The following is a 12,086-nucleotide window of genomic DNA, read 5'->3' as shown; positions in this document are numbered from 1 at the left end:
TTCAAGCCAAATGTCAGGACAAGTATTCCACCTCATCAGGACGTTTCATCTAACCTGAGTATATACAGCCACACCTGAATTTTTCTTCTATCTCTCCCTCTAGCTGAAGGCCCATTCCTGACACTTCTTTCCTTCCTCTATGCACACACACACACACACACACACACACACACGAACTGGTGCAAAAGAAGGCAGAGAGCTGGTGGCTACTGTTCTTGGACCAGAATTTACCCAAATGTCTCCTGCTTGCTAGCATTTCTGTCTCTGACCTTCTTGGTACTGGCTCTTGTCTTTCCAGCTGTCTAAGACTTGCCAGATGCTTCTTTCTAGCCTGTCTGACCTCTAAGATGTGTCTGATCCTTCAAGTTCCCTCTGGACTTCATTGTTGGCCTGACCAACAGACCAGTCCATCTGCTCAGCCCTGCTGCAGTGTCAGACACACACACACGTTATTAAATACTTCAGCCTCAAACAAGAATGTGCCCACCAATTATATGAATGAAACTGGTAGAATAAACACAGCATAACTTGGATTCTGGACCCAGCTGAACACATAATTAACTGTGACCTGAGACACATCCCTTAACACTCTGAGCCACATGGGACTGGACCAAAGGACTCGTCCTTGTTCCAATCATCATTAGTGAGGCTAGCCAAGATGTGGCGCCCATGAACACTGCAATTCAGCTGCCCTTGTTGGAATATGCTTCAACCCTTGCCTTGTAGAATAAGCTTTAACCTTTCAAAATATAGCACTCAGGGCCTGATATACACATTATATCACAATACATCATTTATGGGATAAATGACGGCACAGTGTTCTACACTAAGGTCTAGACAAATCTGTTAGATGGGTCTACACAATACAAGAAAATGTCCACATTGCTGCATGGATCATGAAAGTGAAAGTGAAGTCGCTCAGTTGTGTCTGACTCTTTGCGACCCCATGGACTGTAGCCTACCAGTCACCTCCCTCCATGGGATTCTCCAGGCAAGAGTACTGGAGTGGGTTGCCATTTCCTTCTCCAGGGGATCTTCCCGATCCAGGGATCGAACCGGGTCTCCTGCATTCCAGGCAGACACTTTAACCTCTGAGTCACCAGGGAAGCAAATAAAACTGAGTGCATGCTAATTTTCCTCTTCACTGGGTGAGATGGTAGATATCGAATCCTGACAGCCCATTTTGGACTCAGCTTTGGCTCCCTGAGCTGCTGAATCCATAAAAGCACCAGTAGTGATAATCATTGTCTCTGAAGACTCAGGGCATTTAAGGGAAAGGAACTATATAAACAGAAGTGAAACTGACGTATGTAGGTCTTTACTTAAATTTCATCCAAGTACATTTTTGCAAAAGAAGACTGAAATAAAAATCATGCTACTTCAGGATTCAGCAGAACTTATCTAACTTCCTGAGACCATGACAGCAGGTGGGTTACTGGCAGAGACCCTGCTACCTACGTGGCCCTCTTGGCACCTCTGCAAAGGGGCTAGTTGAATGCTGAGCTGTCCACCAGCTGAATCTGGTCCCTAAGTCCAGCTCTTATCCAAGATGAATGTCTCCCTGCAGCAGAATTTGGAAACAATGTGCTGGGTCATTTGTAACATAGCCACAAGCTTCAGCATAGTCCTCCTACAAGGCTTGCCTACATTCCCAAACACAAATCAAGAAAGAGAACATAGTTTCTTTCTGCTTGACTAAAAAACAGCCAATCCTGCCAGTAGATTAAAGGCTCGGGCTTAGAACCATTTGCCAACATGTTGACTTGATTTCATGCATAGGGCTGAAAAGAAGCTGTAGAAGCCATGACTGGGCAGTGAATAAAGGCAGTGAATGAAGAATAAAGAAGGGAGCTCATCAGAAAGGCACAGAGACCACAGGTCCCTGGAATGAGGCCCCATCTAGACGGACTCGTGGCCTGTAGGGGAAGGGGACACTGCTGTCACCTTTTCCCTTAACCAGTGGGTCCCATTAGGAAGCCAAAGTCAGAGCACACCACCGGGACAGAACTGCTGTGACTGTCCAATATGTGCACAGGTGTGCCTCTAGGTGAAAGCAAATGGGTGTGTTTAAAAGAGGAGCATAAATCAATAATGAGCTATGAACACATGATGTCATCAGGACTAAGCATCTTTAGCACTTTTAAAGCACTTAAAAAAAAACTAGTTGCTATAGCAACTTGATGCAGTTCTTAAAAGGGGATTTTTTTTAAGGGGGTCATTTTATATCTTCAATCACCATAACAACATGATATAGCTTTTACAGGGTATTTTAATCCAGTTTGTTTGTGCTTTGGACTTGGGCCATATTTGCCTTTTCTATTTTAAGTCATCAGATCAAACATGACACATGAAAATTCATTGAAAAGAAGTCCTTTCGTAGACTATACATATACGCTCAGAGAGCCATCTCTAGCTGCTCATGTTCTCCACATGGATGCAGTCTTTCTGCCTTCCAGCAGCCATCTGCAATGGCTTACATTGGGCAGTTAGTCCACTTTCCAGGCCAGAATTCACCCAGAGAAGGCTGCCTATGAAATCCTTCACCTTTCAGTCCTGTGAGTCCAGTCCCCTCTGTCAAACCTACCACCAGCAGAGAGTGCTTTGAGGTGACTGGAAGCAAGAGCAGCCAAATGCTTTTTTTCACCCTGGGACTCGAAGGAGGAGTGGATGAGACACAGAGTCATGCCAAAGTGACAATGTTGTATTTATTCTGCACTCTATACAGTAATGGGAGGAGATCTGTTTCACATGACACCCAGAGAAATGGGGGGATGGAGAAAGTGGGTAAGAGAAGAAGAGAGACAGAGACAGGGTGGAGTGGGGAGCAGTGGTGGCTCCCGAGTCTGTATAGAAGCAGCTCAGAGGAGGGTGAAAGAAGTGGGGGGAGGGGCTTCAAGGAACATTTACACAGCATTTCTTGTACTGTTACAAAACCATGAGCTGTTTTTACCGAAAATAAGAGGAAGGGATGATGGAAAGTATAGAGAAACTAATCCCTGCATTCAAGCTACCCCTTGGTGCCAATATTTATTGGAAAAGATAACAAGGTTACAAAGAAAAGAGGTCAAGAAATTGGAGGGAAATTGCGGGGTGGGTACTAAGGGCAGAAAACCAGAATCAGAGCAGCTGAAGTCCTGTTCTCCGAGTCTAATGGGCTTTTTGCTTTGGGAAGGGATGGTACAGACTGTAGGAAAAAGGGGGAAGGAGACCTGGGGATTAGTCTGGAAAATGGTCACCTTTTCCAAGGTAAAGGGTCTAGAGGACTCAGGGAAAACGCGTGGGAAAAGAAAGAAGAGAGGCAAAAGAGAGAAAAACGCCGAGTGGAGAGAGAAAGGGCTTTCCAGATTACCTGGACGAGGAAACCGAGGACCGGGAGCAGTGAGAAATAAGAAGGAAGCCCCAGGCCCCCTATACATACTCTCCCCTGTCCTTTTCAGAAGCGAACACTGAGGCACAGGAGGTTAGGTCACGGAGTTGGCAAGTGCTGGAGCGCAGGCGGGCCCCGGTCTGCCCCGTGCCCAGGTGAGGGTTCTCCCCATTTGGCCTCTCTGCCGGGCAGTCAGTCACCGCTGGGTAAGCGCCAGTGATGGGCCTTTCAGGCCACCTCCCGCGCCGAAAGCCAGTAAAGAAGACGAGGCAGTAAGAGAGGGACTGGCGGAGAGGAGAGGGCGCGATGAAAGTAGGCGCTCGGGCATTAGAAGGGAAGAGGGAGCCGAAGGACGCGGCTCGAGCCCCGGAGCAGTGGAAAGGGCGGCAGGTGAAAGACGCGGAGAGGAAAGTCGCGCGCCGGGCGCGTAGCTCACCTATGGTCGACACCACTGTGCCCACGAAGTAGAAGGCGCCGGGGAAGTCCCAGCGCGGGCGCAGCGCATCGGCTCGGACGCCGGCTGCCAGCGCGGCCTCGTAGTGCCGGAGGAAGGCGCGCAGCTCCGGCTCGGCCACGCCGTGCGCCGCGCTGAAGTTGCGCAGCGTGGCGCCCCAGCGCGCCCGTGCCTCCGCCTCGCCCGGACTCTCGAGTGCCGAGAAGACGGTGGCGCCCGCCACCAGGTAGAGGCCGATGAGCGCCGCCAGCAGCACGAAGCGGCCAGTGTCCTCGTTGAGGTGTGAGCGGCGGCAGCAGCAGCAACAGCAGGAGGGGCGCGGCAGGCGGCGGCGGCAGCGGCGGGGCGGGGGCCGGGGGCTGCGGGAGGACATGGTCCGGAGCTCAGCCCCGGGGCCGGGGCGGCGCTCGGGGCCCGGGCCGCGACATCCCCCCCGCGGGAGCAGAAACGTGAGGATGGTGACCAGGGGACTGGGGCCGCCGCGGAGCAGCCCGGACGGCAGGGCGCCTTCGCCTCCTCCTCGGCGCTCAGGCCGCACACCGGTCCCGCGGCCCTTCGGGCGCCAGAGCTGGGGCGCTCCTCTCCGCGCCCCGACGCCTGGCCGGCTCCCGCGGCTCCTTACCCACCGCCCTCGGGCGCGGGGGTCTCAATATAGGCCCCTGCCGCCTTGTGGCCGGAGTCCGCGGGGCCCCGGGCCTCATACTCCCCTCCAGACAGGCCGCGGGCTGCGGGCGGGGCGGGCTGTAGAGCCCGGGCGCCTAGGACTGGGACAGGGCAGCAGGGCACGGAGAGAGATCCCGGGGGCGTCCCATGAGGCGTTCCCGGCCAAGCGGCTCCCAGACGCAGGCTCCGTGGGCAGCCCAGCTCCCGCCCCCGGGCTTGAGCTGGCGGCGTCGGCTTCGGAGCCTTGGAACCGAGCAGAGTCCGGGGAAGCGCTCCCTTTCCAGCTCCAGCCGGAGAGCCGCCCGCCACGGAGAGGCGGAGTCACCGGCGCCCGGGGCGGGGTGTTGGGCGGGGGTGGGGGTGGGGTGGGGAGTAAGGACGGGAGAGAAGGGGTGGGGAGCTGGGCTCCTGCGACGCCTTCCCGGTCGTTCTGGTGACACCAATGCGGGGCACCGAAGCAGGTGTCCGGGCTGCGGTGCAGCTACCACCCCGCCGGAGAACACCGTCCAGTCCTTCCCTGCGCTTCGGCCCCGGAATCCGTCCCTATGTCCAAGCGGCAGCCAAACTTTGCTCAACTTGACGTTGCCCTGCGGTCTCAGGTGCTGGAGGCCGAAAGACGCTAGTTCCCCAACACCGGGTTCTTGGGCTCCTGTCCGAAGTTTAAGTTCCCTTTCGCTCGCTTCTTCTTCCTGGATCCATCCACAGCGCCCGGTCTCGGAGAGTTCCTTCGGGGGAGAGGATCCTTCTTAGGAGCGGGGGTGGGGTCATTGGGCTCCGGGCGGCGGGAGAACGAGGGCGTCTCCTCCCCCTGCCGACCGAGCGGGCGGCCGGCGTCAGCACCGCGGACAGCGCATCGGTGCCGCAGCCGCGGGGCGGGCGGCGCTCCGGCTGCGGGGACCCGCGGCACGGGCCCAGCCGGTCACCCTGATGCGCTACGCTCCCCAAACCTTCTTTCCCTTTCTGCCTCCCGTGTGTCCCCTCGACCCCTAAAGCAGGTGCGGTCGCTGAAGCAGAGTGCTGACAGGGCGGGGACGCTGCGGAATAGAGACGGGGGAGGAGTCAAGCGCGAGTAGGGGACCAAGGTGCCTCGGGAGGAGGGAGCGTTCAGGCCCACCCGGCAGCAGGATCTCCATTCGTCACCCCTACCCTCTGATCCTTCCACCCAGGGTGGTGGGGGACCCTGGTTAAGATCCCGGAGGCGGCAGGGTGGGTAGAGAAGATGTAAGGAGAGCTCACTAACCAGCTCCCCCAGGCCAGCAGTGGGAAGGCTGTGTTCTTGAGCCCTGAGGGGGAGGGTGTGTGTCGGGGGCCGGATATCTTCGCCCTTCTCCGCCCCGCCGCAACAGGGGAACACCGTGCGGGGCTCAGCCTTACCGCTGGAGCTTCTTCGCCCAGACGCAGGCCGGCTTTGCCTGGATCTCTTAAGTTCTGTGTCGAGGAATGCCCTTGGAACAGACAGAAAACTGTCCTCTTCTGGCAGCCAGCCCCTTCTCTGTCCGTCCCCCTTCCACAGGAGAGGGGGACCCTGAATAATGATGAGATGATGCAGATGACAGAAAATGAAGATAATCAAGGGGACTGTGCTTAGATACCCTAGATGGGTGAACTGTGAAGAAATCCAAAACCAGCCCCTCACCCCAAATCTCAGGCTGTCTGATCTCTACAATAGAAAATATTCAAGCTAAGTTCCACCCAAAGTAGTGACATCGTCAGTCCCCTAATTGTCAAGGAACTCAGTGGTTTTTGAGCAAGCCTCCACCATTTCAAAGCCTGGAAACGCTTCTGACCCATGCCCTGACAGAAAGAGTGGAGGCCTGGAGTACAAGAGAGCTGTCCAGAAGCTGAAAGGCATTGGACTTGAGATACTGCTTTTCCCAAACCAGGACACATCAGAGACTTGGCTCTTCTTAGAAATTCTACTCCAGTTTATAGATGGAGCCAACTGTACTCTCCTTTGTGTTAGGGAAGGGACAAATGGGAGAGGCTCTACCACTAACAGAGTCAGAAGCAGCCTTACTGGTCCTGGATGGCATGTGGTTAGTTTTACGGTGGTCTTCTCAGAAAGGGTCAAGGGAACCTTTGAGTGAGGGGAGAGCATCTCATCCACTGAGAATACAGAACCCTCTCCTTTTATGAAGCACAGTGGGAGCCTTATGTAAACACAAATCATTGCCATTGCAGACTATTGTTATTATTGACAAAATACACAATTCTCTCCAAGCCTTTGCCTCCCCTGGGCTCACTACTGGTGTCATCACCCTAGCCTGTTCCTCCATCCCTGTAATAACCCTGTCTCTACAAGCTCCTGCAGGTAGGGAGGACAGCCCAGCCATGGGCTTCCAGGGCTGGATTCCACTTGACTGGTCAGCTTTGACAGAAGGCTTATAAGTGTCATTCCAGGAGCTGGCCGTAGAGTCTCCAGATGAAGCTGAAGGGCATTGCTGGATCTCTCGGTGGTTTTCTCTGCCCAGACTCCCAGGGCAGGAACAGAGTGCTTTGCTGCAGTGTTCTGTGCCTCTGGACTTTCTCCTTACCCATTTGGCACAGGGCCTGCCTTGTCCTCCAGCTTGTTATTCTAGCTTGATTAGTAGGAAACCCCTGGCATCAATCTCAGCTCCAAATGACCTAATCGATTTATATAATAGGGAAATGATCGCTTCCCTGAACATAGACTTGGGTCCTTTGGGGAACCAGCGCCATGATGAATGATGCCTTTGCCCACTGAATCAATGTAAGTCACCAGGTTCCAACTGGCTATCCGCAAAGCTTTAACCTCAACCTTAAATTGCTGCAACAGCCTCCAAAAAATGGGGGCTTGCTATCATAAACATGTCCATGCTTCTGTCTATCCTGCCTGTACCTGGCCGTCATTACCCTGATCATGTCCATTTGATCTGATCATGTCACTCATGTCCCTAGACTACAGTCTCCAATGGCTCCTTCAAAACCATAAAAATTTAGTCTTTAAACCCTTGGTGGCTGCTCTTCAAAGACCTTGATGATGTGATTCCCATCGAATCATTCCAACTTCACCTTCTACTACTTGCTACTTATCCCCCAAATACTCCATACTCAGCCCAACCACCAGTGCTTGGCTTATGCTGTGGCCCCTGCTGGAGTGCCATCTTCTTTCTCTTCTTCTCCAGCTGTTTGTGTATACAGCTCAACTCAGATTAGAGTTCTTCCAGAAAACTTTTTCTTTATAGACTATTTTGACCCAATCACATTGATTGCTGTAGATCATTTGATTCTGAATGTCCTCATGAACTTTAGACAAGACACTTGAGCAGATACACCCTCTGTCTTCTCACCCTGTCTCTCTCTGTGTCTTTCTGTACTTTGTAAAAGAAAGCACAATGGAAGGAGTGTTAATCAAGAAAATTAGGTCAGGTCAAGTGCAATCAAATGATTCTACTCCTAGGTATATATCAAAATAAATTAAAACATACGCTCATGTGAAAACTTGAGTGTGGATGTTCATAGTAGCATTATTCATAGAAGTGGAAACAACCCATGTGTCCATCAACTGACAAACCAATCAGTACAATGTGGTGTGTGTGTGCTTGTGGGTCAGTTGCATCTAACTCTTTGTGACCCCATGGACTGAAGCCCTCCAGGCTCCTCTGTCCATAGGATTCTCCAGGCCAGAATAATGGAGTGGGTATCTATTTGCCTCTCTAGGGGATCTTCTCGACCCAGGGATCGAATCTAGGTCTCCCACATTGCAGGTGGATTCTTTACTATCTGAGCCATGAGGAAAGCTGTACAATGTGGTATATTTATACAAGAAATATTCAGTAATAAAAAGGAAGAAAGTACTGATTCATGCTACAACATGAATGAATCTTAAAAGCATTATTCTAAGTGAAAGAGGCCAGTCACAAAAGATGACATAGTGTATGATTTTATTTGTATGAGATGTCCAGAATAGGAAAATCCATAAAGACATGATTACTTAGTGGTTGCTTAGGTCTGGGGAATTGACGAGGAATGAGAATGACTGCTAATGTGTATGAGATTTCCTTTGAGAATGATAAAAAAAATTCTCAAATTGATTGTTGTGATGATTCCACAGATCTGTGAATATACTAAAAACCTTCAAATTGTACATTTTAAATGTGTGAATTGTATGTAATGTGAATTATATCTCAATAAAGCTGTTAAAAAACAAATAGAAATGCAATTAACCAAGGAAATCTTTACTGAAAAAATGGAAATAGAAAAGAACTTATCCCAAGAAAGATAATTTCTTTAAAATTAAAAATGGGGGAAAAATAAAATGAAAATGGGAAAAATTGGAAGCAATATGGCTGTGCTAAAGGGAAAATTTATTATGAAGTTGAACTTGAATAAAGGAGTTTTTGTCACGAAATACTTTATCTTAAAAATTAATCTGTATTGGTAATATTTTGATGAAAAATTCAGCATTCCAAATAGCAAATTAAAAGTGTTCTGGGTACTCCAAACCTCTTTGATCTTCCTGACCTCAGAACTCCTCTAATATTTGTCTACATTACTCATTTGGTAGTTAGCTGTGTTACAGGATATATATAATATTATATATAATATGAAAATATAGCATAAAATCTGGAGAAGCTGGTCATCTCTATCTCCTGTGAAGGGCCACTTGAGCAGCCTTCTCATTTGTACAAATGCAGAAGCCCTCTCCTCTCATTTTTCTTTAATTAGTTTTGGGTAGCAGGCTCTATTGGAGAAGGCAATGGCACCCCACTTCAGTAATCTTGCCTGGAAAATCCCATGGACAGAGGAGCCCAGTAGGCTACAGTTCATGGGGTCATGAAGAGTCGGACACGACTGAGTGACTTCACTTTCACTTTTCACTTTCATGCATTGGAGAAGGAAATGGCAACCCACTCCAGCGTTCTTGCCTGGAGAATCCCAGGGACGGGGAAGCCTGGTGGGCTGCCATCCATGGGGTCGCACAGAGTCGGACATGACTGAAGCGATTTAGCAGCTTAGCAGGAGCAGGCTCTATGTGGGCTAGTCCTGAGAACAGATAGGGTTCAGATGTATGGAAATAAAGGGTACATTCCAGCCAGGAAAATTGACCTGGGTACAAGCGTGCAAGCAGGAAAGAGCATATTTTGTTCAAGGAACTGTGGTGCACAGAGAGTAGATGTGGGTGAGAAGAGAGGGAATAGCCTCTGTCTTTTATATTCCATGACCTCATTTACTGGCCTCTCAGCCTCTCAGTATGACTATTGTATGCAATAACTGACCCTGTGAAACTCAAAGATCAATGCTCTCCTTCCAGAGTGAGAATCAGATATCTAATATAAATCGACTCAGGCTTAATGAAGCCAATTTAATGATAAATGTTTAGTTTCCCCATATACACGACCACATGGGGTTAGCCGTGCCTACAGAGGAAGAGAGGGACAAGTGGAACCTATTGGGCACACAGTCAAGGGCTCTAGTGCTAAAATCTCCCTGGGCTCCACAAATGTCTTTGCAAAGAATGCACTGTGTCATCTTTGTATCAAACGATGCTTGAAGATAAATGAAGTCACTGATGCCTGTCTGTTTACAAGGAGCTTAGAAATGAAGCCTAGCATCCTAGAGTGAGGAGCTGCCATGAGGCCACTGGAGACCACTCCTTGCCGAATTTTCTTGTCCAGAAAACTGTGGATTTCTTGTCTAAATGTCTTCATGAGCCCACTCTTGCAATGCCAAATCACTTTTTATTAAGAAGTGATTTTCAAATGTCTATCTTAATTCTTATTTTAAAATCTGATTTTTTGTTGTTGTTGTTCTGTAGCTAAGGCCATACATGTACTGATTTTTGTCCCAAATAGATTTTGATACAGCTTTTAAAAGGCTATAAAAGTAATGTATAAATAGAATGATTGGAAGACTTGGAAGATTCAGTAAAGGAAAAAACAAAAATTACTCCAAATTCCATTCCATTATCCAGAGAGAATTACTATTATCAGTTGTTTTAATAACTCTCCTGCCTGGTTGGCTGGCTCTATTAGTCTATCTATCTACACATACATACTTAATTTTATTAAAATTATGGGATATGTTGCATACCACTTTAAACTTACTCTGTAACACTATAGGTCATTCAAAAAATATTTCAAGTATTTCAATTCAAACATGTCTGTGGGGCAGTTACTAGAGAAAGAGAGAGAGTGTGTCATTTGTTGGCATATTGTCCTTCCAAATGAAAATTTAACTAAATTTCACATTGGCAAGTATTCCTGGATTTTTAAGGTTTCCCCCTCATTGCTCTCCTCTATCTTTTTGTATTGTCCTTTGCGTGCATGCTTAGTCGCTTCAGTTGTGTCCGACTCTCTGTGACCCCTACGGACCATGGCCTGCCAGGCTCCTTTAGTCCCCTATTAAAATGGGCTTCCCAGGTGGCGCTAATGGTAAAGAACCTGCTTGCCAATACAAGAGATGTAAGAGACATGAATTTCATCCCTGCATTGGGAATATCCCCTGGAAGAGGGCATGGTAACTCACTCCAGTATTCTTGCCTGGAGAATTCCCATGGACAGAGGAACCTGGCAGGCTACGGTCCATAGGGTTGCAAAGAGTTGGACACAACCGAGGTGGCTTAGCATGCATGCAAAATTTCAGTAGATGTTTGGCTTTGACTTCTCCGTGAGACTGCTAGTTCCCACTCAAATCCATTCTCTACCTCTTTTTCAACAACAGACCATCCATTTTATTTGTGGTGTCAATGTGCCCAATTCAAAGACTACATTTTCAAGCCTCCTTTGTAGTTAGGTGAGACTGTGCTTTTAAGTGCTAGCAAAATACTATATGGCACTTTCAGGAAGGCTGAGTAAAGGGAGATAATTCCATAGGAGTGAATGCCCTTTTATCCTGCAACTACTCCTCCTTCCTCAGTCATGCATCCTAGAATGTGGATGTGATGGCTAGGACTTCAGCTCCCGTCTTGAATCATGAGACGACCTTAATGAAGGAAGCCTCATTGTTGAAGAGCAAGATGATGAAATGAGCTTGCATAACAGAGAAATGCCTATCTCTAGTCTTCTTATATGGGAGAGAATTAACCTTTATGCATTTGATCCACGTCACTAATCAAATATTCCGAGTATTCAAAAGTTCCTGCCTGAAATCAGTCTGAGATGAGACTTTAGACCTTCAAATGTTGTGAGACAATCAACAGGCCTGACTCCTTCTTCTGCTTCACATTCTCCCTCACATCCCCCACTTCCCTTCTTCCAGATGTCTTGCGGCTTTCTGTGCTCTCACCGTGGTTGACTTTCCTCTGAGGATGTGTGCGTGTGTGTTTGTTGTTTGGTCACTAAGCCGTGTCCTACTCTTTTGTTACCCCATGGACTGTAGCCCCACCAGGTGCTCTGTCTGTGGGATTTTCTAGGCAAAAATACTGGACTGGGTTGCAATTTTCTTCTCCAAGGTATCTTCCCAACCCAGGGATCAAACCCACATCTCCTGCATTAGCAGAAGGGTTCTTTAGAACTGAGCCACCAGGGAAGCCCAAAGACGTGTGTGTATTTCCACTTGAATATTATACACATTCTTTTAGTTGGGGGAGCTGCAATATCAGCAACTTTTCTAATTCAAAAACGCCACTTTACCAGACTC

The 12,086-nt window shown here is 48.9% G+C and overlaps 1 protein-coding gene across 1 annotated transcript in view; it reads right to left on the bottom strand.

Annotated features, from left to right (window-relative positions):
- KCNK12 (potassium two pore domain channel subfamily K member 12) overlaps nt 1-12,086 on the bottom strand; it is an 89,329-nt gene that overhangs the window by 46,109 nt on the left and 31,134 nt on the right. Inside the window, exons 3-4 of the mRNA XM_070379616.1 lie at nt 5,859-6,009; nt 3,804-5,209 (exon numbers count right to left, since the gene is read on the bottom strand). Of these exons, the coding sequence (XP_070235717.1) occupies nt 3,804-4,194 (391 nt within the window). The 5' untranslated portion in view covers nt 4,195-5,209; nt 5,859-6,009. The remainder of the gene's footprint in view (nt 1-3,803; nt 5,210-5,858; nt 6,010-12,086) is intronic.

Source organism: Bos mutus, chromosome 11 (assembly GCF_027580195.1).
Source record: "Bos mutus isolate GX-2022 chromosome 11, NWIPB_WYAK_1.1, whole genome shotgun sequence".
NCBI classification, from domain to species: domain Eukaryota; kingdom Metazoa; phylum Chordata; class Mammalia; order Artiodactyla; family Bovidae; genus Bos; species Bos mutus.
Note: the sequence above shows the minus strand (reverse complement) of the source record. Positions and strands in the feature narration are given on the sequence as shown.